Below are 25,465 nucleotides of genomic sequence, written 5' to 3' on the forward strand. Positions count from 1 at the left end.
TCCATACTATACTCCGCATATACCCATACACAATACAACGCAACTATGTCGGCGTCAGCGAGTGGAGGCTTCAAAGCCTATGAATATGACCCTTCCATGGCAGCAGCTGTTATCTTCATCATCCTCTACATCGTCGTCACTTTCCTCCATACCTACAACCTCTTCCAAACCCGAACATGGTTCTTTATCCCCCTCGTTCTCGGAGGATACTGTACGTTCCCTATCCTCCCCTCCCCTACCATTATCTCACTGCGAATTGTATGCTGACCAAATAGTCGAACTCGTCGGTTACATAGGACGAGCAATGTCCGCACACGAAACCCCGAACTGGACCCTCGGTCCGTACGTGATGCAAAGCACGCTGCTGCTTGTTGCACCCGCGCTTTTCGCTGCTAGTATATATATGGAGCTAGGGAGGATCATCCACTTGGTCAAGGGGCAGAAGTTTGCTTTGATTCGGGTGAATTGGATGACCAAGATTTTTGTGGCGGGTGACGTGCTTAGTTTCCTGATGCAGGCATCTGGTAAGTTCCTATTTCCCTGGACGAAAAACAGCCAATGTTTGGATAAGAAAAGTACTAACAGGACTAGGCGCTGGAATCATGGTAAAAGGCTCCCAGAGTACCGGAAATAACATTATCATCGGCGGTCTCATCGTCCAAATCATCTTTTTCGGGTTTTTCGTGATCTGCTCTATCGTCTTTCAAGTCCGGATTATCTCTCATCCAACCACTGAGTCCGTGGCCGATTGTGTTCCCTGGAAGAAGCACCTGTACGCCCTGTATGCGACGAGTATCTTGATTCTTATCCGGTCGATTTTCCGTGTTGCCGAGTATGTCCAGGGGAGTGACGGCTATCTTCTTTCGACGGAGGTGTTTATTTACATTTTTGATGCCACGCTGATGTTCCTTGTGATGGTGGTGTTTATCATTATTCACCCGAGTGAGATTAACTGTCTCCTGGGACGGGGGCGGAAGATGACGACGAAGGGTGGATTGAAACTCAACGAGGTTTCCTCGTTGCCCCTTTAGATAGATACCACTATGTGATTGTGAAAATTGGTATTGGCGTATAGCTTGTAGTGTCTCGTGTATTTGTTGTTTTGCTGTTTGTGCTGTTATTCCCAGGCATAGCGTTTGTTTTCAGCATAGAGAAGAATAAGATATAATCTCAACATCAAAAGATCCATCGAGCAACAACTAATTGATACTAAAATGGATCAAATAGGCAATCACCAGAGAAATCACGTTTCATTCGAAAAGCTCTGTCCAAAAATAACCGTCATCGGCCACCGAACCAAAGGTCTCCATGTATCATCCAACACCATCCAGATTGCCCTGGAGACCCTGACGCTCCAGTCGTCGTGACACCAGTGATGGTGCAGAGAATCCAGTATCACACAGTAGTACGTAAGAATGACCAAAGCCAGCGGCGCATGGTCCCGTACCATATCCACATATCTCGGCCGGAGTTTGATTGCCCACCGGCCAATAGTGGTCATGTTGTGACCCACATTAAGCAGGCCTATAGCCTCTGTTAGTTTTCCAATGGTGTCTTCGTAAATTTCTGTGTCGTGGGTTTCGTCCTGAGCGCCACAGGTATTATTGACTTCAAGGAGCTCTTCCAGTGCTAATCGGGCGTCGTCTGATAGCACGGGCTCGTGGTTTTCTGTGCATACCAATGCTCTGAAATTACTTTCACTTAGGGATGAAGAAGCTGTGTTGATAACCTGCTGCACACCACGTATCAAGACAATAATTTGAAGTAAATCATCGATACAAACAAACGGATTACTTGGATTCGGTTCGTGCGGAAAGGCAAAAGTGTAGAGCACGACCACACTCGCAAAGGAGAACATTGCCTTTGCATTCGTGTCATTTATATCGCCAAGTAACTCGCGGAACAACGCTAGTGCCTGATTCTGGTGTGCTACCGCAAGGCCACTATACATCGGCCGGCGATGGTCATCTCGTGTCCGCGCCAGATGGAGCGCAGAGAGAGCTAGAATACCATGCATGAGAAATGGATGCGATACTGCTTCCTCGGGGACTAAGCACTTCCAGACATGACCAGTGCTCTCATTTCGAGCCAAAACCTGGTACGTTGAGTTGCACCACTGCATCATCAGCTCGAGATCGGTGAGATTGAGACTGCCGGATGAAACTGCCTCATCGTGCTCGCCAAGCCTGCCGACGATTCCTAACGAGTTGGCTGCCGTCAACGTAGGATCTGGTTGAGATCCCTCCGGGGTTGATATGGTAGATGTTTGACGGGACCGTGACTCTTCATTTGTCCAGCGGAGTGAGCTAGAGCTTTCGTATTCACATTCTGCATGTCTTTTAGAGCAGTTTGTGCATACTGGCCGAGCCTCGTCGCACTGTAGATATTAGCATCTGACGTTGCATCTGAGACAGGACGTGGGAATACCTTGACACGCCTTCGCTTGCACTCCAGGCAGCCGTGGCGGGACTTGTGATGAGATCGTCGCAGAGCCATGAGACGTGGTTCAACGATTCTCCATGCCCCCTGCTGATTCTATATAGGAGCAATTTGATGCATGAATGCGACTTCGTTTTAGTTCCGGAAAGAATCCGCGGAGATATGGATGGATTATGTAATGCCCTTCTACGATTGAGAGACAACGTTCGAACAAAGTCAATCAAATAAATAATGTTACATGGAGATATTCAGTCTATAAAGTAGTCGTGAAGATCCTGCAACTCAGAATTCCGGGTATTTCCAAAACATGTGTGGTCGCCTATCACCAACCACAATCCAACTCCGCCAAAGCAAATGGTATCTCAAAAGAATAAAATAAAACATGAACAAAAACATAACAAAAGGACCATAACGACTCCCTTATCAGCCGCCGCCACCGCCGCCGCCACCAGCAGATGAACACTGTCTCGTTCGTCGGTGTTTCTCGATCAAAGCTATAACAGTGATAAGCACCAGTACATCGAATTCCTGACCATAGTCCACGTAGATCTCCAGCTTGCCGTCTTTATCAACGCTCTTGTGAGAGCTGCTGGTGAACACTGCCATGACCTGTTCTGATTGCTCATCGATCAACTTGTAATTATCGTATGCCCAAAGTGAAGGCGACGAATTGGTTACGCCGACACTCGAGGTCCGCTTCCACACAAATGCGTGATGTTCGGATGCAGGGTGATTCCTCAAGGGCATTCGCCAGCGATATTTTACGCGGGTCCAGGATTGACAGGTGAGATCTTCCCAAGTGACCTGGTTGGGCTGGCTGGGATCCCCCAGACCGAATTTGGCATGTCTCGAAAGATGCGAGTATTTGCAGACGGCGTGGATCGGGGCTTTGTTGTCTGTGCCGGCGTGGAAAGTGAGGTCCGGCTTCCTTGGTGTCCACAGGGAGTTGTCCACATGGTATAGATGTCTTTTGTCGGCAGCAGTAATGTTGTAGTCGTTTTGCCAGAACGTAGAGTAAACGTGGTAAAGGCGAGGGCCTTGCATGATGTCTTCAGCCATTTAGTAGTAGGCTTTGCACGAGCTTGTCAGAAATGATTCAGCGAAAAGGACTCAACTCAAGGAGTATATATACCTTTGTCCTGGGCAGCAAAACAGCTTATTTTGACGTTATCAGAGGCTGGGTTTTCCCTGTTCACCTAATGTGGTTAAATACGAGTTCACAGCCTTTGAGGCTTAGCGTTTGCCCGACACTATAGGAGGTCTATGAAGATCTTAATATAGCGATCTTTGGTTCTGCAGAATGATGCCAGTTTTTGTAAGCCACGTTTTTTGTGGCCCTCTGGCAATTATCTTAGCCAGTCTTCAAGCATGTCAAATGACTAGTCAGAAGAAGCTCAAGATGGTCATCGGGTATGTGATTCATACAGATACGAGGGACTATGGCTGGTTATGACGCATGTGTGCGTACTCGGCAGGCAAAGCGTATAGGAAGCAAAAATAGCATAACCGCACATGCCTGTCTCTACTCCGTAAATGAATATGTAAAGTATGTAGTTCTGTATGTCAATAAGGCGAGTGAATCACATGACTGCACGTGACACCGTTGCCGCCAAGACATCCGCCCAAGCGCGTTTTCGAACGTGAAGAGAGTCAGTCCAGAAAGAAACCTCGACGACGGGCAATTTCAGCTACAGAGCTTGATTCCTGCGGCTATCCGTCGCCTGCTGTGCTGCTATAGGTTGCGCTCTTTATTCTGCACTCTTGTTTGTTGAGAGTGTCTCTTTGAAGCTCCGGGGTAGCTGCTGGCCCCAAAGATTTCGCTGGGGTTGTTTCTCGACTGTTTACAGGGTTCATACGCTTACATTTTCCCCTGATTTATTCGCATAATTCAAAATGAGCTTCAAAACGTCATTTGACCCATTCAACATGGACTCTCCGTCCACTCCGGACAAGTCTCGCAGCTTTCTGAGTAACGTATCGACGACACCATCCGGACCTCCACCATCAAGTGCCGACAACAACTCCTTTATTCCACGAGCCGCACCGCCGAAGTTCGGGAACTCATCTCATTCTCTTTTCGGCAAATCCGGGATTGAGAATGACAGCATCTTCGGGTCGTCAATCGGATCGGACCATTTCATGCCACCGCGCAAGAAAGACCCGGCGCCGGCCAAACCTCTCGCTCAGTCGCAGTCGCTTTTCAACACGACCAATGGCTCGCGGCTTAACGAATCGACAAGTTTCGGGCAGTCAAATAGCTTTACATCTTCGTGGACGAGTGAGGAAGGTCAGGAAGAGATGGAACCTGAAGAAGGGGATGAGGATGAGTGGGAAGATGAGACTATGGATGTGGATAAAACAAAGAAGTCGGGTGGACTCAGCTTCATGGACTCTACCATGAGTATGGAGCCGATCCGGCCTACTACTGCTCTTGGTCACAGAAAGTCAATCTACTCGAATCCCACCAACGCCAAACGGCCCAAGCTTGACGAACGATGGGCGAGCCAATCGCCAGTGCGCAAGACAGCACTACCTCCGAAGAAAGAGTCCGTGTTACCATCCATTATACGCAACTTCGCATCCAGATCTTCGCTTGCACTCGTCGATGAGCATAGTGATGTGATTTTGAGGACGGAAGATGAAGTCTGTCGCTTGTATGATGAAGCCAGACAAGCTGAGGAACAAGGGAAAGACTTTTATGTCTCTCTGTCTGAGATATCAAGTACGCTCGCGAGTACGTGGAAATCGTGCGCGGAGCGGAATGAATTTCCTGGGGCAGGTTTCGGTGTTGGCCGTGGAGAACAAGCCCCGAACGTTGTCAAAGCCGGCTTCTTAGGCTCTCTATTGCTCCAGCTCCATCACCCTCCAGTCAATCCTACCAAGACGGCGAGTCCCGCCGGCGCCTTTGGCCGTTTTGCGCCTCAGAGTCTCATAGTGGCCGGACCCGAGGAGAGCACGTTCACGCCCACCCCAAAGGTTCTCCTGGATTGGCTGAGCGCGAATCATGTTTCGCAGTCGGCTGATATTCGGGCTCTGGGGGAAGCTGGACCCAATCCTACCGCGTCACCCAATTTTTGGGAAACGATTACCTCTGCTGTTCTGCGCGGACGTCTGGCCGAGGTGTCGACAGTTCTGCGCTCTGCTGATTTCAACTACGCGCGGTCTGCGCTTGAGGATGGACTACCGCAGTCTGGCTACCGTGGCGTACAGCTCCAAAACATTCAAAAATGCATCAACAAAGCTCTCCAGATTCTAGACAGCTGTCCAGGTGTCCAGCATGAGGACTGGGAAGTCAAGGGCACGGAATGGTCGGTGTACAGGAAGCGGGTAGCTGCAGCTGTGACAGAACTGGAGGAATTTGCCGAAGGAGATGAGACTTCACCGGAGCCACCGGTTGTAGAGAACCGGTTCCAAGCGGTTAATTTTGGATTGAAGTCAACCTCTGGCGACCAGGGATTCTCTTTCACCAAGTCCGCGCGCATGGCGGAGAGTCGTGTCCCATGGACTATCTACCAGAACCTGCGTACGATTTATCGTGTAATTCTCGGCGACCCAGGAGCGATCATGGGTCTGTCGCAAGACTGGATTGAGGCCGTGGTTGGTCTTACGGCATGGTGGGATGGAGAGGACGACAGCAGCCCGGAGGATTCATACTTACGTCGACTTGACTTGGCCCTTAGTAGCGCGACAAATGACCCGACCACTGGCTTCCGGATAAACACAGTCAGCGGCCTTGAGGTCGGACTGGCATCCGTCTTTGAGGGCAACGTGGATGGCGTGCTGAGATTGCTCCAGACCTGGTCACTTTGCATCGCGTCCGCCGTTGCCGAAGTCGCTTCGGCCGGTGGATGGATGGATGCTGGCGATGGCGCGCGCAAGCTACCTGGCCTGAGTGAGGACGACCTCATGGTCCTTTCCTACGGTCAGGACACTAGCGCTGCTACACCCGTTCGCCGAGATGACGTTCTCAAAGCTTACGCCTCTGGACTATTCGAGCGGCGGTCTATTAAGAATGACATCGGTTTACGGGATGGATGGGAGTTAGCGCTGGAGGTTCTGAGCCGGCTGGAAGATAATGAGAAAATGCAGAAGACAACGTCTGAGCTGTTGGGTAAGCTGCCGCTCGATACGGCCGAGCAGATGGACAAGGTGGTGCTTCTTTGTTCGGAGTTGGGCTTGGAGAGTGAAGGCCGGAGAGTTTCTGAGGTACGCTTGCCAATTTTGCTCCTGATATAAACAGACGGTACTGACTGAATCAGCGATACGGCGATCTTACTGTTGAAAAGTCCGAGGAATATGGTCTCGCACTAGTGTGCTACGCTCGCGCGCATAGTCGACGCAAGGTCAAATCAGTTGTTGATCTACTCATCTCGTACAGCCTAGTTCAATCACGAGCTTATCCTGCATCCGCAGAACTAGACGAACAGCTGCGAGCGTTGATCCGCGAACCAAAGACCTGTCTGTCTGCAATTGCGGGGTCGGATGAGGAAGCAGCCAGTATTCTCCAATTCTACTTTAGTGGTTACGCGACCTTGCGGCGGTTCTACGAGACGCGCGATGAGGCGCTTTCATTGTCGGAAGGTCAGCGTCCCCGGTTTAAGCCATTGGCGCGACGACGGGCGGCGGCGCAGGCGCTGGTCGCGGTGATCGGTAGTGCTGCTGATAGTATATACGGAGGATTGTATGACCCGGAGCGCGACTCTGCGGTGCAGGTGGATGGATTACTGGCGCTTCTGGGAGAGTCTCTGGTTTTCGTTGGAGGTAAGTCCGCTATATTTCCGTCACAAGAATTTATCACTGACACCCGCAGAATCCAACCCAATCCTCACCCCCTCACAGCAACTCACCATCCTCTCCGCAATTGAGGACCTCGAATCCGTAACCAGCCGTGTCTACGCCCAGTGCGAAGAATGCTTCCGCTCCACCTTAATCGCCTACAATCACCCCTCAAACACCACCGGCCCCGGCTCCCGCGCAACCTCCGACTCCTATGTCCTCCCACCCTCACCCCGCGCCCTCCTCAAGAAATCCGTCTCCGCAACCACAGCCTCCAGCAACTTTTCCCTGATTGGCAGCGATATGCTCGAGTCCGCGCGGACGCGCTCACAGTCTGGATCTGGGTCTGGACTCGCATCCGCTGGTAGCTCAGGTGTTCTGGTCCCACTGCCGGGCGACAAGGACGGGGCGCACGAGCGCGGATGGGACTGGCGGAGTGGACTGAACGAGGAGACGAGGGGCGAAGATATCCTGCGGATGCTGCGGTTAGGACTTGCACGGGGATTGAGCTTGGGTGTTCTGGGTTAATTTCTCATTGCTATCGGTTGTTAGTTGTGTCATGCATTGTACTGAGTAATAGTATCTTCATCATCTTCATCTCCTCTAATCAGGCAGACACATACAGCCTCACTTAACTCTTATACTAGCCTAAACGCTACAAGCGTAGGGCTGAAGTGGATAAACCCCCCAAACGCCGGCCAACTCGCGTACTTCCCCATCCGGCAAGACGTGTGCTGACAAAGAAGCGGGACTGGTGGGGCCTGGCATAGGCAGACAGATAACCAGGTCGCTGATTGGCCGGAAAGTGCCCGGGCGTCTGGAATAGGAAAGTGCGGCTGCTGTAGGGCTGAACTTTTTTTTTTTTTTTTCTTTTCCCCTAGTGCCATGTAATTCAATGCATATTAATTGTATGCTATGCTGTATAGAGCCGTATATTTGCTATAACAACGACAAGTATTATATAGTAGAGAATATATGATTGTCAGGAAGGTCGCACAGAGTCTTTTCCTGTCTTACAGTAAAGTATGAGTTGTTCTCGTCGGGCAATGAGTGTCACTCTTTATCCACTCCCACAGAGGCTAAATATATCCAGTATATTGCGATCGATATGGAGTCAGGGCACGGGGCACATCATTCTTTTCTTTTATTTATGGATTCACATCCCATATATTATTCTAACCATATCCCTATCTTAACAGATTCTCTCTTTCAGCCCAGCCAGTTCCAGAGACTCCGAATGAAGTTTGGCTGACATTGTCTGACTGCAATGGTTCTGAGGTATGGTCTCCTGTTGATGTGACTGGATATATGGGATTTTCGCTGACGATTGTTTGCTACAGAACTATTGGCATTGCTTGCTTTTGCCTTTTGCGGTGTCGTTGAGTGATTGACGGACTGTCAGACGTATGCATGCTTGTTCGGATCTTCGGATTTCATCTTTGTTGTTGTTGTGACTTGTCTGTCTGGCTATAAATGAACGGATGACTCGATTTTTCCTGTCGGTTCATCAGTCAGCTTCACTCCTTTTTTCCTGATTGTATGTTCACTTACCCCGACTGTTGAGAAGCAGTTATTGACTTCGGATAGTGCGTCTCGATCAACAATCGCAAGCAAGCAACATGTGCTACAAAGTGATCGAGCGATACGCCGTCTGTAAATGCCTCTATTTTGAGCATGCAGTTGATCCGTGCGAGAGGTACGGCCATCACAAGGTCGAGGAGAAGACGGTGTTGGTGGGATATGTTTGTTCGAGGCACTCGATGAGTCGTCGGTATGGCCAATAGTTGTCGCCGTCGCCGTTGAAGATATGGATGAGTTGGATGGATGGTAGAACATGAATGAAGCGCTGGACGCTCATTGTTGACGTTGTTGTTTACTCATTTTCGTATCCATAACAAGCCACGATTTAATCAAGAACAAATAACCCTCTCCAAAAAATCAAACCCCTTCCTCTGCAACTCCCAAGTCCTCCCCCCAACTTCCATCGCCATAGCAAAGGTATGTCCCTCCCCCGGTACCTCAACCATCCCACACTCCACCCCAGCCTCCTTTAGCACTCGTACCAACTCACGACTCACCTCGATCGAAACCATCTTATCCTCGAGTCCATGCGCGACAAATGTCGGCGGAAATTCTTTCGTCACATTAAGCACGGGGTCAATTTCCCTTCGCACCTCAGGATCAGGACAACATGCTTGGATCACGGCGCCGTTGGCGATCTGCGTGAAGGCGAAGGCGTCGCGGGGGCGGGAGAAATCGGGGCCTGCGCTCTGGCCGGTTTCGGTTTGGCCTTCTAAGGACACGTTGCTGCTTGTTGGGATTGGTTCCTGTGTATACACTTGTTCCAAAAAGGAAGGGGTGAGGTTTCGGGGTAGTTTGGACTTAATGGCGGGGATGGGCTGCGTCCAGCAGGGGTGGGTGAAGTGGACTGCGCCGTAGAAATTCAGGATTGCCCGTGGTGGCCGGGGGACGTCGTATCCCTGTTTTGTTAGTATCTTCTAACATTTCGATATAAAAAAGAAGGCCTACCAATCCACAAGCTAGCATCCCCCCGCTCGATGTTCCAAATGCCATAACCTTCTCCTTATCAACAGCATACGCCTTTCCTTCCTCGCTCTCCCTCAGGAACCTGTCCAACCCATCATCTGAATAAATCCACTCCAGACAATCCCTCACATCACGCAGCGGACCATCCCGGATATTCACCTGCGGACACAGCCGGTGATTCGGGGCGACGACGACCCAGCCACACGACAGGCAGTCATTTACTTGGGGGATTGATACCATGCGTGAGTCGCCTAGCATGAAGGCGCCGCCGTGGATGTTTATTACTGTGAATTCTGGTTAGTATGATTGTGGACATGTGTGGATTGGGGGATACACACGGACGGGGCATGGAGACGTGGAGGGAGAGGGGAGGTAGATATCGGCGGTGATTTGGGTGGCGGAAGTTCGTTTGTAGGTTGCTGTGAGTGGCATTTTGCGATTGTTCAAGTTTGATGCTTTAGATGTTATGCTGTTATTTTGGTCGTTGGAGACTGTTGGATGCGGTTATATATCCGGGATTTCCGGCTGCACACGGACCTTCCGAGTCCACTTCACCCACAAGATAGTCTAGACAATAGACATTAATGCATTTGAAGACAACTATACATGAACACTACATTTCAATATCGACACATACTACGGAGCCTTAGCATCAACATTAAACATCCGGCTCAACACGCACACTAGTATCAAACACCCTCACAATATTCTCTCTCGCCCACTCCCTAACCGCATCAAAATCCCTACAAGTATGCATAATCGTAGCCACTGGCTCCAATTTTTGATCCTCTTCATCCCAAGCCCATGTAAGAGGAGTAACATCAGCCGAACACATAAGACTTTGTCGAATACTGTCGATGCAGTGATCGATATGGTCGATATTCATCATGTTGTGGTCGAAGTCGTATCCTTCGGCGTACCAGGCTCTTTTGCGGAGCATTTGCTAGAGCATCGATCAGCATTGGTATCTTAGTAGGAAAGGGGTGAGGTGAGATACCAAGCAGTGAAGTTGGTGAAAGACGTCGATTGACACGGCGTAGTGTTCTGGGTCTCCTGGAATGGGTACGGTGCGGTTTGCTAGTTTTGCAGCGTCTTTTCGATTGATCATAGAGATTGGGTCTATTTTTCGTTAGAAGTTGCAGTTTATCACATCCCGAGGCTAGCTTCCTTACAATTATAGAGCTCACGCCATGCGTCGTCTGTTTCGGGCGATGGGGGGCCTTGATATTTAGTTAAGTACGGGTTGAAACTAGATGAGAACACAACATTCTTGTAGCGGACCACATGTTGCGCCGGTGCTAGGAGCGTTAATTGTCAAAACAGAGACAGAACTGGGGACAAAGGCACCGGCCGCATACAGTAAACAGCATTTGGAAGATGAAATGGATTCCTTGAAAGCAGGTATACAATCCCGGAGCCCAAAATGACCAGAACCAGTGTCTCAACCACGACAATCACTATCAAAAACAGTGGCCATTGCCGTTGTTTGCAATACGCCTCATCTGGGTTGCTATGAGGAGAGCTCAGAAGGCCCGATGATTCCTCTGTCGAATTTTTCCTACCAGTATAACCGTCACCATCATGACGATGAGTAGCACTGTGGAAAGACATGGTTGTGTGTGAGTCGTCACTCTGTTTCCAGGGTCGGTTTGATATGAAATTCCAGCAGGTGTCAGAAGGCCTTCTGGGTTAGGTTATGACGCGAGAAAACAGCCCGCGCAGAAGCATGCAGGGACGACGTTGCCAAACTGCAAATACAATACCATCACCCATTTAACATCAAGAGATGCCAAGCTACTCCTCCCCAAGAGCACCATCCATCCCCATCCGCCAGCGATAAAAATCCCCGGCTATATTACCCTCACCAAAAAAAAAAAAAAAAAGAAAAGGCAACCCCTCAAAACACTCAAGTGAGGAGAAACCCCACCTGATGTCGCTGGATCGTAACTCGAGTGATCTTGTGGCGACTTGAAAAGCAACCGTGCAACATGAGTTATCAATGGCTAAGTATGGGGTAGCATTCTGTACGCACAGAATTGAAGTCTGCTAGTACAGGATAAGGTTTCTGTTATACAGTGCAATGGTACTCGGGATCAAGGTACTGGGATTCAATTCATCCAGTAGTCCCGTTTGAAAAAAAGAACGGAGTCAGAACTGGAGATACCATCAGACGGCCCGAATTGACATAAATACGCCCTACTATCCCCAATTCAACCTCACATTCTGGACATCACCAACCCAAGCTTTGTCTGCTCCTGAGAAATTCAACCAGTGACACACTCTTGCAACCCAATAGTCCAATATGAAGTTTACGACCTCTTTCGTTGTTGCCTTTGCCTCTTTGGCTGCTTGTGCTCCCATTGTCGCAAAAGTTAGTCCATTTTCCCATCCCCCAAATCCAATATACTTACTGATTATAAACAACTACACAGAAAGCAACGATCGTGGATCCCATCTCTCTCCAGAAGCGCGATGAGGCCGACAGCGACGTTGTTTTCGTCACCTGGAACAACGGCGACAAGAAGCTTGCCACTGAGAAGGACGGCGAAGTAGACACTGACGTTGTCTTCGTCACCTGGAACAACGGTGACAAGAAGCTCGCCGCTGAGAAGGACGGCGAAGTAGACACTGACGTTGTTTTTGTTGCTTGGAACAACGGCGGCCACAAAATGCTAGAAGAGAATGCAGGCGCCGAGAAGCTTGAAGTGAGCAAGGGCACTATGGAGAAGCAGAAGCGTGATGACGCTGATACTGATGTTGTCTTTGTTACTTGGAACAATGGTGATAAGAAGATGGTTGCGCAAGTTGAGGAGGATGGTTCCCAGGAGTAGTAGGGGGTTTGTGAGGAGATTCTCGTGCCGGTATCTGTCTGTCTGTCCGCTCTTTCTTTCTTTCTTTCTTTCTTTTTTTATCATGTCAGCTTGCATACTTTGGACAGGGACGTTGGGTACGGGGTTTTTATTCATTAGCTAGGAGGCTTGAGTCAATTCAGTACCTGATTTCCATATATTCATCTCTGTTAATTCGAGCTATGTGGTACAGCAATGATATGTACCTGGAACGTAAGATGTCAAAAAGCAAATACGTATGTAATAGACCTAGCGTAGCACTCGCATCACACAATCAGAAGCCAATATATTAATAGAACTAAACCATACATCCAGTGTCTCACAAGTCTAGTACGTACGTGCCTACCATCTGCCAAAATATCCTAATACACTGCAGCTGGTCGACGTTGCATTCTCGGTATCTAGTAGTACAGACACATGCAGTATTGGATATTCACTCACTAGAAGCGGAGCAAGAGCTAAGTCCAGGTTACTATTATGGTATGAGACAACATCGAGATTAACGGCATATTTGAATTGTAGGGTATATATGTAGTATAGCATAGGGCTACGCCCAGCACCATTGGATCTTTCCCCTGGACTCAATTATCAACTCACTTATCATGAAAGCCCCCATACCATTAACCACTCTCCTCCTAACTCCTCTAACCCTCGCCCTCTCAATCACCACCGCACCACAATTCCAATGCTCCAACATCACCAGGCCCCCAATTACCATTGACATTGCAATCCTCGGCGGCGGCGCCTCAGGAGCCTACTCCGCCTTCCACCTCCACAACCATTACCCAAACCACACCCTCGCCCTAATCGAAGCCCGCCCAAAACTAGGCGGCCAAGTCAACACCTATCAGGACCCATCCACAGGTTTAACAGCTGAATACGGCGTAAACCAATACACAGACGTCCCCGGTGCAGCGGAATTTCTCGAAGCCCTGGGGATTCCGTATACTCGTTCAGGGACTGGGGGTAAAAATGGGGGTGGAGGGTCGGGGTATATTGATATCCAGAACGGGAGAATATTGGACGGGCCGAGTGAGGAGGAGGGAAATGAGACGGCTAGGGCGATACAGGTGTATAGGGAGCTTCTATCGCAATATCCCGATCTGGAAAATGGGTTTTCATTTTCTGAGCCTGTTCCTGAGGATTTGGTGTTGTCGTTTACGGAGTTTGCGAGGAAATATGGGATAGAACGCGCTGTGTTGCCACTTTCGACGGGGATGGGGAATTTGGACAGTGTCCCGACGCTCTACGTGATGAAGCACTACGGCGCACATGTATACCGGAATCGGTTCCTATACACAGCACGCAAGAATAATCAAGAGATATACGACAAAACGCAACAATTGCTGGGAGACAATGTGTTTCTCTCAAGCAGACCCCTTGCCATCCAACGAGACGAGAACAGCGTGCAAATATGTCTGCAAATACCAGCAGGCACGCAACTCCTCCACGCAAAACGCCTCCTTGTCACCATCCCACCGACCCTCGACACCTTAAAGGGCACAGGCCTGGACCTAACACATGAAGAAACAGCCCTTTTCACCGGTTTCTCGCAAATAGGATATTACTCTACCCTAATTCGCATCCCGGGGTTTCTGCCCTTTCTGGCCTTCCAGCAGAATAATACGGATAATACGAACAATATAACGCTCCTTGAAAACACATCCCCAGCAAACACCTTCAACCTCCCGGAATTGCCCGCGATCTGGAACATCCATAGAACACACATCCCAGATCTTTATCAAATCGAATACGGCGCCTCTTCACCACTCCCAGAAGACGTTGTGAAACAAAATATCTTTGCCGATCTATCTCGTCTGCGGAGCACAGGCTTAATTATCGCCACTGATACTGAGAATGGCACTGGTGTACAAGAAGACCCGGTCATTATTAGATTCGCGGATCATTCACCATTTTATCCGTATGCATCACCTGAGGCGATAAAGGATGGGTTTTATAAAAGGCTTACTGAGTTACAAGGGGAGAGGGTGACGTGGTGGACTGGGGGGGCTTTTCATGTGCCAGATTCGAGTCTGTTGTGGAGGTTTTCGGAGGGGGTTGTTGCGGGTTTGGTCAAGAGCATTGAGGAGGGTGGCTGATATGAGAGGAGGGTGAGGGGTTATAGTAGGTTGTGTTATTGTGTTATGGAAGTTGCGTGGTGCTTAATTTACGGAGGTAATATCGGAAGAATAGGGTTACGTTCTAGTACAGAGTAATCATCATTCATATCGTCAAGGTCCGAAAGGTCTAGTCACAGGTATAGCGTACTATACAGTAACACCTGTCCGGATAGATCATTGTCATTGTCACATATCTTCGTTTATATGTAAGTACATCATCCATCTGGCATATCCACGGTATCGATATCAATATCAATGGATACGAATAGTCTTGTCGTCATTCCTTCATTTCATGTCGTTTCATTCGATTCATGCCCCATCCTTCATCTCCCTCCACCTTCATCTCCATCTTCGTCCACGTCCCCTTCATCTCCGTTTCATTCCGTTCCTGACCTGACTCATGCTTCATCAACACCACACCAGAAGCGAGTCCGGCTCGTTTCATGGCCACGGCAATGTGAAACACAGTCCGGTCTTTTTTTGCTATTTCTTTTTCTTTTTCTTTTCCTGTTGTAGATTGGCCGTACAGGTGGCTGTCACCTGTCAGTCAAAGGAGTGACTGCGCATGTAATCATGCGAAACTGTTAGTGGCTATAACGGCACAAATATAGCCAAGCCGGCCGGGCCGGGTTGTTTTCTGACCGCCACGTGCACTGGACGTTCGTCCACGGGCCATCGTAATCGTAACTGAAATCGAGAACCAAGGGAAACAATGTTCACTCGATTCAATTATCTTCTCACGACAATACCCTGACGGCGTACAGCGGCCTTTGCCTGGCGATACTCCTCATCGCTATCTGACTCCGAGCAGCTAGCCTCGCTCGACTCTGTCACGTATCCGCACCGGCTGCCACCGCAGTCAAGCTTGACTCGGTCTCCCTTGCGGGTAATTCCATACCGCTCGCAGTGGCAGACAGACGAGGGCGGGTCACTCATCGACGACAACGAAGAAGGAGAGGTGCTTCCCGAGGAGCGGGAGGACAGTGAGGAGCCAGCAGAGCTGGGCGGGCTGTTGGAGTAGGACGATTGGGAGGAGTAGGGTGAGTACTCATCGGACATGCGGGAGCCTGCGAAGCGGCGGGTGAGATCGTCCATGGTTGGGGCGAAATCTGCTTCGCGGAGCTGGCGCGAGGCATAGGGCTTGGAAGGCTTTGGGTGGTGGATGCGCGACGGGGACAGGGCACGGCCCTTGACGACGTCCTCGGATTCCCGGCGGGTCTTGGGGGCTGATGGGGTGGCCTTGCCAGAGGGGACGTCGAGGATGTTGAGCTTGCGGCCGGTGGTGGGTTCGACGGTGTATTCGGCGGCCGGGTCGTGGGAGACTTGGTAGCCATCCATGATGTACTATCCAGCATTAGCATCTCACTTCACACGAATTCATTGTGTGGCAACTCACGTAGTACCAGTATCTCCCGCCCAACTTGAGCATCGACGTCTGAAATCGGAACTTGCCAACCCACGCACCAGACTTAGACGAATCCTTGGACAGAGGAATCTGACGATCGTAGTGGTCCCACGAACCGACCAAGTGCACGGTCTTGACATTGGGCGAAGTGCGGAGGTTAAACTTGAGCTGAACGGCGGCCATTTTGTTTTTTTGGTTTTTTTTTTTTTTTTTTTTTTTTTTTTTTTTTGTAAATTCAAAAGGTTCACTAGAATTATATTATAAAGTTCGGAGTGATGATAAATTCGTGCCGTGTTAGGGTTCGTTCGTCGCAGACTGAAACGCTACCAGAGCAGATTCAATCAAATTGGCTGAACAACGAGTAAATTGAGATCGAGTCGAGATGAAACAAACACACGAATACTTCTCGTCAATGGAACCGGTCCAGAAGCGAGAAAGGCGAATAGAATTATCGAGCAAGAAGTTAAGTATAGTCAGTATATCGAGCTGAACCAACAGAAACACACGTCGACCGGCAACGCAAATGTCAAAATGTTGGATATAAATTGTATAGTTAGGAGTCAAATAATAAGTTGAAAAGATGATAATAAAATAAAGGGCAATGAGCACAGCTCTGGGGGAATAATGTATGGGGGTTTTTGATATGGGAAGTGGTCTTGGATATTAGAATATAGTAAGTAAACAAGAAAAAAACCTGATGCAGCCAGTGCAACCAGGATACTCCAAACTAAAGACAACTCGAAAAAAAGAAGAACAAAACTTGCTGAAGAAAAGAAGAGAAAAAAGAGAAAATGAGATGCAGGTTTGCGGCTGTCTTTAAGAGGCGCCCGTTCATGTCAGCGGTACCGGTATTGTGACGATACGGTACTGGCTGCTGATGCTATTCTGGGCAACACTCGGTAAGTGGAGAGTATTTATCCAATAGGAGGGCTTAATCTGGTGATGGAGGGTTCGACAGGCGCTGGGCGGGTATTTAGATCTCTTAATTGGTGGAATAATTCCATTATCTGCACTGAGATCCTCCAACCAGAGTCTGCCATAGGGCTACTACAGTGGGCCATACCTGTCTGGCGGTAAATCCCAGACCCTGATTGGCCATAATTGGTGCATCTTGTTGAAGAACATGCATAACGTGCATAAGTGCATTGCATCGTGTGCTTATTTTACATTGAGGAGGGGTCGAAGACAAGAAAAGATACAACATTATGACAGAAGAAATCAACACCAAGAAAGTCCAGGCCCAAAGATCCCTAACATGCTGGCTATTTTCATCCCCCAATTGCTTGCTGTAATGTATGTAAATAGTGTAGAAGAGAACTAAACAATCCATCTTGCAACCCGCTGGACGCCGCAAAAGCAAAATAAACAAGCGCGAAATTATCATGATTATGATGGTGAATGTGGGGATGGAAGAAATCACCGCACCGACACCCCCGAGCGGTTGGTGAACATCCGAGCGGTAATGTTCATCGATGCCAACTCTTGGAAGAGAAGCTTGGCTGCATACGGAATATGCACCTGCGAGATTCGGTGCTTGTTGTTGCACAGTCGGCATTCAAACAATCCCTTTTTCAGTTTTCTGTAGCTGTCAGCTATTATCCGTAATAACAGAGGGAGTAGAAAATCTTACGCAACTGGAGTCATCAATCCACAGTCGTCGCAAATGTGCACCCGGAACGGATCCGATACATCAAATAGACGCTCCTTCAAGAATGAACTGGCTCCGTGGGCAATCATACAGTCACGTTCCATTTCCCCGAAACGCAATCCACCATCACGGGCACGACCTTCCACCGGCTGTCGTGTCAGGATCTGGGTGGGGCCACGAGCACGCGCGTGGATCTTGTCGTCAACCATGTGTCGCAGACGTTGGTAGTATGTCGGGCCCAGGAACACTTGCGCAACCATTTTACGGCCCGTGTGGCCGTTGTACATCACTTCAAATCCACGCGATTGGTAACCGTGCTCACGCAGCAGCCGCGAGACCGAGTCGACTGTGACGTCGGTGAAAGGTGTCGCATCACCTTCGAATCCCCGTAGTGCAGATACCTTACTGAGTTGACACTCGATCAAATGGGCAATGGTCATACGGGATGGAATGGCGTGCGGGTTGATGACTAGATCAGGGGTCAAACCCTCCCGAGTAAATGGCATGTCCTCTTGTCGGTAGGTGATACCAATCGTACCCTTCTGTCCGTGACGAGAAGCGAACTTGTCACCGATCTGAGGAATCTTCGTAGTCCTCATACGAACCTTGACAAACTTCAAGTCGTCATTGCTGGTGGAAACCAGGACCTGGTCCACAATACCGCTTTCCGTGCTACGCAAAGGCGTCGACACGTCAAGCTTGGTGTGCGACTTGGTTCTTTGACCAAGTTCCTCTGCTTCGGGAGCCAAAGGTGCCGTCTTACCAATGATAATATCCTCTCCGGAAACACGGACACCGGGGGCGATAATACCATCGTCATCGATCTTGTCATACGTACCTTTCCGCATACCGAGGGTATCGTTACGCATCGGCTTCTCAAACCGCTCGACAACCGTCAAACCAACCATCTTCTCCGTGTCGGTGTATGTACGATAGAAAAGACTGCGGAAGAGACCACGATCGATACTGCTCTGGTTCATGATAACGGAATCTTCCTGGTTGTATCCCGAGTAACAGGCAATGGCGACAATGGCATTTTGTCCTGCGGGCAACTCACGGAACCGAAGGAACTCCATCGACCGTGTTGTCGCCAACGGCTTCTGTGGGTAGTACAGAATATTTGCCATTGTTTCCATTCGCTGATCGAAGTTGGTCAAGAACACACCCATGGCTTGCTTACCCATCGCTGCTTGGTAAGTGTTACGGGGCGACTGGTTATGATCGGGGAACGGAATAATACTAGCGCAAACACCAAGAATCATACTCGGGTGAATCTCGCAGTGCGTCCATGTATGCGCCTTCTGGCTTAGAATCGACCGTACACGCTTGTTGGGATCCTCTTCTGGGGGAAGAGTATAACCAGCCTGGAGCTGTTTCGAGATTTCCAAATCTTCGGGCGTCATGGAAATCATAATTGTCTCTTCTTCTTCTGCATCGACGTATTCCACAACTCCCGATTTCACAAGACCATCCCATCCGAAGTAGCGTTCCCTGCGCTCTTCGGGATCAAGGTCAGGGGGCAATTCCTTGTCTTCCTCCAGCTTCCGAATGTGCTCTTTGTTGAGCACTAGCGAGCCGCTGTTTTCGCTCTTCGGGTCATTGTCGATGACGAACAGCGGCCGGCAAACACGACCAGCATCGGTAAAGATCTTGAATTCACGCTCACGGATATCCCGAACCAAACTAACTTCGTGCGAAATCATGTTACGCCGACGCAGAGCAAGCATGGTGTTTACCAAATGAGCAGAATCACGATGGATACCAACCCAGACACCATTGACAAAGACCTTGGTTGCATTGGGCGTCACTTGAGGTTCAAATTCCTCAAGAACTTCCATGTTTCGCTGGATCATGAAGTCGATAATAGGTTCGCTGGGCGTACCAACGGTAATGTAGCACATAAGTGCCAGGTTTTTGACCAGACCACAAGCTTGACCTTCCGGAGTTTCTGCGGGACACACCAAACCCCAGTGAGTGTTATGAAGTTGCCGCGGTTTGGCAATCTTTCCGTCACGGCCAATCGGGGTGTTTGTCCGGCGAAGATGCGATAGGGTAGAAGCATATGTGTATCGACTGAGCACTTGCGACACACCTGCCTTCGCGCTGGCCGCCTTCTTCTGTTCACCCCAGTTACCCGTGGCCAGGGCGTATTTCAAACCTCCGGTCAAGGTGCTAGCCTTGATACCAATGTTCAAGTAGATTTCACGGTTAGTCTCCACACATCTTTGCACATACCGCTGAAGGTCACGGGTGACACGGGTGAACAAAACCCGGAAGAGGTTTGCAAGAAGTGGTCCAGCAAGATCAAGACGCTTCTTTCCGAAGTGGTCACGGTCGTCAGGATCAGCACGGCCCAAAGCGCACTGCAAAAGCCTGTGCACCATGTAACCCAAAAAGAAAGCCTTGCGAGTTTCACTTCCTTCGTTCTGAGAGATATGGGGAAGGAACTCCTTCTGCATGATTTCTCTTGCGTACCGAACACGGCGATCATGGTTCATACTCGACTGCGTAGATCCTCTCTTGGCGATGAAGTCCAGAGCGACTTCACGGTCCTGAATGACGAAACCTTCCTCGATACACGGCTTCAACATCTCCAACATTGGTGTATCATTGCGGTCATAACAAATATGGTTAAGAATGTCCTCATCCGAAACCACGCCGAGCGCTCTGAAGACAACCACAATGGGAATATCGGCCTTCACATAGGGCAGAGTAGACCTAATGGTAGGTCCAAATCCACCTTTGGCACTGTCACCCTTAGCAAACAGCTTCAGAGATAGCTGCGAAAGGAGTCTCGAGCCCTTCTCAACAGCACTTCGAATTTCAGCAACGTAAGGCGTAGGGCTGGGCGGCGCTTTCTTGAACACCTGAACGGTGTTACCGGCACTCCGTTCCTGTGCGATAAGAACTTTTTCGCTTCCGTTGATAACGAAGTAACCGCCAGAGTCGTAGGGGCACTCGTTCCAGTTGTAAAGCGCCTGCTCACTCAAATCCTTGAGAATACAGTACTTGGACTTCAGCATAATAGGCACCTTTCCGATGAAGACAGTCTCCTCCTTGGCCTGATCCTCCGGAAGGTGTTTCTGTTCCCACGAGAGGAAAGTACCACGCGCTTTCCTGTCTTCGTCATCATCTCCCATCTCATCATCATCCCGATCGCCTACCGCTTTCTCCCGGCCTTCCATAATCTTCTTCGTAATTCCGAGGTAAAGCGGGCTGGCGTAGGTCAAGTTTCGCAAACGAGCCTCTTGCGGCAACATAATCGTGGTTGCACCATCACCCTCAGTCACGGAGGGTCTTGAAAGCATCACGGTACCGAATTTGAGCTCATAGCGACGGACAACGATGGGGTCGATTTCGTCTTCGGAGGGCGGAAGCGTCTGGTCGAGCGTGACTTGGCCTTGTTCCTCCACCAACTCTTGCATTGTCGACGAGACGAATTCATCGAACGAATCCAGCTGCTGAGACACTAGACCTTTCGTGTCGAAAAAGGATGAAATAACGGTCCAGCAGTCCTCCGACGTGATTCCCTCCTCATCATCGTAAAACTCCTCCTCGTAGGCGTCGTCATAGTCGGCCATTTTGACGAGTATAAAGAAAGATCAACTAGAATATAAATAAAGAATAAAAAGAAATGCGAAATGAAGAATGTCGAGGTAAATGTGAATAATCAATGAGCGCAGAAAGGCGCAACGCGCTCAGTGAAAAGATCCCTCTTTCGAGATCCGTCCGGGTGCTAGGACAGGGACAGGTTCACCAGCTGGAACAATGTCTTAAAAAGTCACTAACGACGGATCAGCAAGCTGGGACTCAGTTGAATCGGAAAATCCCAGATCCCATGCCAAACGAGACGGTGAGGATGGAGCAGAGCTGGATGCTTGTCCTTCTCCGGGCGCTGTTGAGCCGCCACTAGCGCCTCGACCGCCGGGTATACGCTAGTCCTATAATGGAAAATACTATCACGTGATTTCTCTACTTACTGAGAGGTATGGATGACTACATTTTAAGATAGAGATTATGGGGTTTATGTGGTTGTACTATACATGACTTATAGGTATCCCGTCTGTAATTATCAAACGAACTGCAAAAGCGTATCAAGCATTTCTTTATGGTCCTTTTGCCCAGGCTCATCCTCTGACAGTCCCTCGACTTGCTCTGTGAACAATTAGCATTTGGAATAGTAGGGGTTAAATGAACAAATCGTAACTCACCTTGCAGTGTCCCTCGAATCAGAGACAAGTCTTCATCACGGTCCTTGAGAAGAGTGACCACCTTCTGTTTAGCCCCATCATCTTCGGCCACAAGCCATGCCAGGATGACATCAATGAGCTGTATAGAGAAGAGACCGGCATCGAATCGTCGTGAAAGCCATTCTGGCGCCATGATTTCTTGTTCTTCTTTGTCGAAATTCTTCCTCTCTTTTTCGATTGCCTGCTCAACTGGTGTTACTCTCGAGGCATAATCCCGTCTGAGCTTAACCAGCTTGTCAATCTTTTCGTATTCTTTCTCCATGAACTTCGCCAGGGTACGGATGCGTGCTGCGGAGCCTCCGGGTAAAAGCCGCAGAAGAGAGGCAAAGATGCCTAGAAGGTGTTCTATATTCTGGTTCTCTTGCTGCATGCTGTTAGTCACTGTGTTCTGCCCCTAACAGTAGAAAACCAGACGTACCTTTTTCATGAACATTCCGAATATTGTGCGCAAACCTGCTACTTCCACCAATCGGTCACAGGCAGGTGCACCACCCACCCCACCTAATGCATGGTCCAAAGCCCTCAGAGCACGTTGCTTGCTAAATTTCCCTTCTTTGATCATGATCTGTGCAAGCTCAACTCCTTCGGCATCCAGAAATTTGTTCTTGCCAGCATCCTCATCGACAAGACAAATCAAACAGTCAAATAGATTTTCCACGTACTCTTCTTCGTCGGAGTCCTTTTCAGGGTCGCGCTTGCGATATTGACTTAGAAGCTGGAGAAGAGAGTCCACGCCGTCAAGACCAAGGAATCTTTCCCTGTTTTTGGAGGATGATTGCAATAAGATTGCCAGAATTTCAGCAGCATATTGTTTGTTCTGGCTCACGGGTACCTCTTTCTTCTGTGCGCGGGATAGAAGCCATGACAGCATGGTCGAATCATGACCAATCTTCTCTGCAATGGACTGTTGCGATGCCAGATTCTCGAGCACACCTAGTTCACAAGGTTAGCAAAAAACTGTAACCTGACTTATAACACCATGACTTGTCACTTACCCAACACATAGTACACTCCTGACCTATCCATGTCGGATGTTTCGTCAAATCGGGTCAGGTTTTGGCTTAGAAGTTCTATGAGGTCTGCGTCCATCTGAGCAACCTGTTAGCTTGTGCAATTGATAGGATTGAGCTGCGCACCATTGCATTAACTAGGGTATCCCATTGCTCTTGTTCCGCCTCCACATCTTCATCCGTCAACTCGCTGATAATTTGAATAGCGTCTATAGCGATGTCTGCGTTCTCGTGCGATAGCAGTGAAATCAGAGAGCCGACACATCCCATTTTCGAGAATTCACCGTACAACTCTGGGCGCTCAGATAGGATAGACAGGTTTTTGATCTCCGTGTGCAGATCAGCCTCGGATGCCATGAACCTGGAAAAAAAGAGGGTCAGTACACCTGTGTTCTTTTGAGTGTGCGTTGCGACTTACTTCTGAGGATCATTTTCGAATTTGCCTCGCAGCTCCGCGTTCTTGGATATCTTCCTCTCAAAGTTAAGCGCGAACCGACGCACCCAAGCAGAGTCGAATTTCTCGGGCTAGAACAACGTTAGTACTAAGACTAGGCCAGTGCATCCACTCAACTTCACACATACCGCCACTTGCCCTTCTTCCGCATCCTGCTGATCGATATACTGCATTGCGTCTGCCGTCTGGCGCTCCATTCCTCCGCCGAAGAATCGTCCCTCTTCATCGTCTGGTTCATCCTCCTCAAAATCGGGGGGCAGCTCCGGGCCAGCTTCACCATCATCTTCCTTTTCATCTTCCACCATGAACGCTTTTCCTTTCGATTTCACATCTCCGTTGGATTCTAATTTGGCCGCTTTGTAGAGCTCATCTGTTCCAGCGCGCATTAGCACTCATTGTAGCGAAAACGTAGGAAGGCCGCAGGACATACTTGGGTCGTGGGCCGGTTCTAATTTGCGCTTCCCGGTTCCTATTGACAGGGGTTTCTATATTAGTTAGACACAGACCGTAAATAAGAGCAATCGCATTCACATGCCTTGAAGAGCTCATCGACGTTCGTCATTGCGGCTTCCGCAGTTTGAGGCCGATTTGATCGTTCAATGTACCACCAATACGCAAAAGAACCCCTAGTCACAGAGTGAAAACAGACAATGATGCGCCAAAGTGATAAACGCGATCCGTAATTAATCTCCAAAAAAGAACAAACAAATGTGTTCGCGTGGTTCCTACTGCTTCGTCGCGCTGATCCGGAGATTTGTACGGGTGCCGTGGAAAGCTAACGACGCAATTGGTGCCAAGCATCAGAGGCTCGAAAGATTTCTCGGCCGTCAGTAGTATTCAACCAACCTCCACTGACAACTTTGTCTACCATTATTACTCTTTGTCCCATATACACATTATAATATGGCCCCCAACCAGCGCATTGTCGTCTCTGGCGGCGGTCGCCCTCAGAAGGGCTTCATCGGCAGTGTCTACGATGAAATCACCTCGTCCGAGAACGCCACCATTGTTAGAAGCCTCCTGGTCTTTGGTGTAAGTACTAGTGTCTTGGATTTTTGCCGTACTTTTTGAGGCAATGGTTGAACAGGTTCTAACACGTCTATCCTACAGGCCGGTGTCGCTTTCTTCCACAGCAGCCTCGGCGAGCTGCTCGTCCCTCCGTAAGTGACCAACTTTTCACTGCGTTCCTTTTCTAGCATCCGTTCACGAGTCTCAAAAATATCGTTTCCTGTTTACTGATGTGAGAAGTGTCTAAACCCTTCCCGACACATTGAGTCGACATGTTATGAATCTTTCACGACCGGATCGGATGATTAGCGATTAGCGAAGTCGAAAAAAGAACATGCGGCCTTCGATCTCCTATCTGTTTCGAATTCTTTTAATGAATCCGTGTATTATATTTTGCTTTACGGGCACATGCGTCTTGGTGATCTCAATGTGGACGGTTTTGTCAGTCTATAAATCCATGAAATGAATCTGTTACGGCGTTTACTTGGGTCCTGCGACACTACGGTGCTTGAGAGTGCATCTACAATCGATGCATTGGAGTGTGGTAAACCTTTTCTGCTTTAAATTAATTCCTTGGCTGGGGACTTGCAGGCTGATTCTTGGATTTCCAACTTCCAACATCACTTGCAAAGACCTCCGATCCGTTGCAATACAAAACACTGAGTTGTCGATGTTGGTTCGACCAACTTCGTGCTCCTGAGTAGTGGTTCTCAGCCATTCGAATCAGCATTGATACTCCGTAGTCTTCCGTATATGCCAATCCAACTACGGACAGCTGAAGGATGTATATATATATATATATATATATGGCGAAACTAGACAGCGCCAATCGCATAATACATTATTTACACTAGATTGTGCATAGCAACCCAATCGGATGTACGCCCGTAGTAATTGTCAAACTAATGGGGCCGAGCATCATAAGTAGTAGCTCCGCACTCAGCATATTCTCCATCCAT

At 49.1% G+C, this 25,465-nt stretch overlaps 13 protein-coding genes across 13 annotated transcripts; 5 read left to right on the forward strand and 8 right to left on the reverse strand.

Annotated features, from left to right (window-relative positions):
• Window positions 1-45: 45 nt before the first annotated feature.
• Window positions 46-1,031, forward strand: EURHEDRAFT_515683 (RTA1 domain-containing protein; the record flags this gene model as incomplete). The annotated part of the gene is made up of 3 exons (XM_040786401.1): window positions 46-211; window positions 276-524; window positions 586-1,031. The coding sequence occupies 3 exons, from the start codon at window positions 46-48 to the stop codon at window positions 1,029-1,031; spliced, it is 861 nt and encodes a 286-aa protein (XP_040638640.1).
• Window positions 1,032-1,243: 212 nt separating this feature from the next.
• EURHEDRAFT_377947 (uncharacterized protein) lies at window positions 1,244-2,496 on the reverse strand (the record flags this gene model as incomplete). Its single annotated transcript, XM_040779017.1, has 2 exons — window positions 1,244-2,377; window positions 2,428-2,496. 2 exons carry the CDS (start codon window positions 2,494-2,496, stop codon window positions 1,244-1,246), a joined length of 1,203 nt encoding a protein of 400 aa, XP_040638641.1.
• Window positions 2,497-2,567: 71 nt separating this feature from the next.
• On the reverse strand, window positions 2,568-3,934 carry EURHEDRAFT_412813 (uncharacterized protein). The gene is made up of 3 exons (XM_040782015.1): window positions 3,865-3,934; window positions 3,572-3,799; window positions 2,568-3,509 (listed from the first exon to the last, which is right to left on the reverse strand). Exon 3 carries the CDS (start codon window positions 3,496-3,498, stop codon window positions 2,863-2,865), a length of 636 nt encoding a protein of 211 aa, XP_040638642.1. The 5' UTR covers window positions 3,499-3,509; window positions 3,572-3,799; window positions 3,865-3,934; the 3' UTR covers window positions 2,568-2,862.
• A 398-nt stretch (window positions 3,935-4,332) lies between these two features.
• Window positions 4,333-7,743, forward strand: EURHEDRAFT_377949 (putative nuclear pore complex subunit Nup85; the record flags this gene model as incomplete). The annotated part of the gene is made up of 3 exons (XM_040779018.1): window positions 4,333-6,645; window positions 6,699-7,200; window positions 7,250-7,743. The coding sequence occupies 3 exons, from the start codon at window positions 4,333-4,335 to the stop codon at window positions 7,741-7,743; spliced, it is 3,309 nt and encodes a 1,102-aa protein (XP_040638643.1).
• Window positions 7,744-8,512: 769 nt separating this feature from the next.
• Window positions 8,513-9,023, reverse strand: EURHEDRAFT_75563 (uncharacterized protein). The gene is made up of 2 exons (XM_040787645.1): window positions 8,767-9,023; window positions 8,513-8,711 (listed from the first exon to the last, which is right to left on the reverse strand). Exons 1-2 carry the CDS (start codon window positions 8,919-8,921, stop codon window positions 8,558-8,560), a joined length of 309 nt encoding a protein of 102 aa, XP_040638644.1. The 5' UTR covers window positions 8,922-9,023; the 3' UTR covers window positions 8,513-8,557.
• A 102-nt stretch (window positions 9,024-9,125) lies between these two features.
• On the reverse strand, window positions 9,126-10,194 carry EURHEDRAFT_456636 (uncharacterized protein; the record flags this gene model as incomplete). Its single annotated transcript, XM_040784367.1, has 3 exons — window positions 9,126-9,695; window positions 9,745-10,046; window positions 10,101-10,194. The coding sequence occupies 3 exons, from the start codon at window positions 10,192-10,194 to the stop codon at window positions 9,126-9,128; spliced, it is 966 nt and encodes a 321-aa protein (XP_040638645.1).
• Window positions 10,195-10,420: 226 nt separating this feature from the next.
• On the reverse strand, window positions 10,421-11,067 carry EURHEDRAFT_456669 (oxidase ustYa family protein; the record flags this gene model as incomplete). The annotated part of the gene is made up of 3 exons (XM_040784371.1): window positions 10,421-10,705; window positions 10,760-10,881; window positions 10,935-11,067. Coding segments are annotated over 3 exons (540 nt in total), but the record flags the coding sequence as incomplete, so codon positions are not given.
• Window positions 11,068-12,064: 997 nt separating this feature from the next.
• Window positions 12,065-12,593, forward strand: EURHEDRAFT_403052 (uncharacterized protein; the record flags this gene model as incomplete). The annotated part of the gene is made up of 2 exons (XM_040780187.1): window positions 12,065-12,133; window positions 12,195-12,593. The coding sequence occupies 2 exons, from the start codon at window positions 12,065-12,067 to the stop codon at window positions 12,591-12,593; spliced, it is 468 nt and encodes a 155-aa protein (XP_040638647.1).
• Window positions 12,594-13,213: 620 nt separating this feature from the next.
• Window positions 13,214-14,710, forward strand: EURHEDRAFT_456600 (uncharacterized protein; the record flags this gene model as incomplete). The annotated part of the gene is made up of 1 exon (XM_040784361.1): window positions 13,214-14,710. One exon carries the CDS (start codon window positions 13,214-13,216, stop codon window positions 14,708-14,710), a length of 1,497 nt encoding a protein of 498 aa, XP_040638648.1.
• Window positions 14,711-15,182: 472 nt separating this feature from the next.
• esdC (GTP-binding protein EsdC) lies at window positions 15,183-16,361 on the reverse strand. The gene is made up of 2 exons (XM_040782016.1): window positions 16,128-16,361; window positions 15,183-16,075 (listed from the first exon to the last, which is right to left on the reverse strand). Exons 1-2 carry the CDS (start codon window positions 16,317-16,319, stop codon window positions 15,461-15,463), a joined length of 807 nt encoding a protein of 268 aa, XP_040638649.1. The 5' UTR covers window positions 16,320-16,361; the 3' UTR covers window positions 15,183-15,460.
• Window positions 16,362-17,176: 815 nt separating this feature from the next.
• EURHEDRAFT_412820 (DNA-directed RNA polymerase II core subunit RPB2) lies at window positions 17,177-21,655 on the reverse strand. Its single transcript, XM_040782017.1, has 2 exons — window positions 17,767-21,655; window positions 17,177-17,715 (listed from the first exon to the last, which is right to left on the reverse strand). The coding sequence occupies exons 1-2, from the start codon at window positions 21,363-21,365 to the stop codon at window positions 17,553-17,555; spliced, it is 3,762 nt and encodes a 1,253-aa protein (XP_040638650.1). The 5' UTR covers window positions 21,366-21,655; the 3' UTR covers window positions 17,177-17,552.
• Window positions 21,656-21,767: 112 nt separating this feature from the next.
• EURHEDRAFT_538275 (beta-catenin-like protein 1) lies at window positions 21,768-24,060 on the reverse strand (the record flags this gene model as incomplete). Its single annotated transcript, XM_040787352.1, has 9 exons — window positions 21,768-21,939; window positions 21,996-22,398; window positions 22,453-22,967; window positions 23,030-23,123; window positions 23,171-23,405; window positions 23,463-23,569; window positions 23,627-23,868; window positions 23,929-23,983; window positions 24,034-24,060. The coding sequence occupies 9 exons, from the start codon at window positions 24,058-24,060 to the stop codon at window positions 21,857-21,859; spliced, it is 1,761 nt and encodes a 586-aa protein (XP_040638651.1). The 3' UTR covers window positions 21,768-21,856.
• A 177-nt stretch (window positions 24,061-24,237) lies between these two features.
• EURHEDRAFT_412822 (putative TOM core complex subunit Tom6) lies at window positions 24,238-25,220 on the forward strand. The gene is made up of 3 exons (XM_040782018.1): window positions 24,238-24,530; window positions 24,609-24,658; window positions 24,747-25,220. Exons 1-3 carry the CDS (start codon window positions 24,402-24,404, stop codon window positions 24,751-24,753), a joined length of 186 nt encoding a protein of 61 aa, XP_040638652.1. The 5' UTR covers window positions 24,238-24,401; the 3' UTR covers window positions 24,754-25,220.
• The last annotated feature ends 245 nt before the right edge of the window (window positions 25,221-25,465 follow it).

Source organism: Aspergillus ruber (assembly GCF_000600275.1).
Source record: "Aspergillus ruber CBS 135680 unplaced genomic scaffold scaffold00014, whole genome shotgun sequence".
NCBI lineage: Eukaryota > Fungi > Ascomycota > Eurotiomycetes > Eurotiales > Aspergillaceae > Aspergillus > Aspergillus ruber.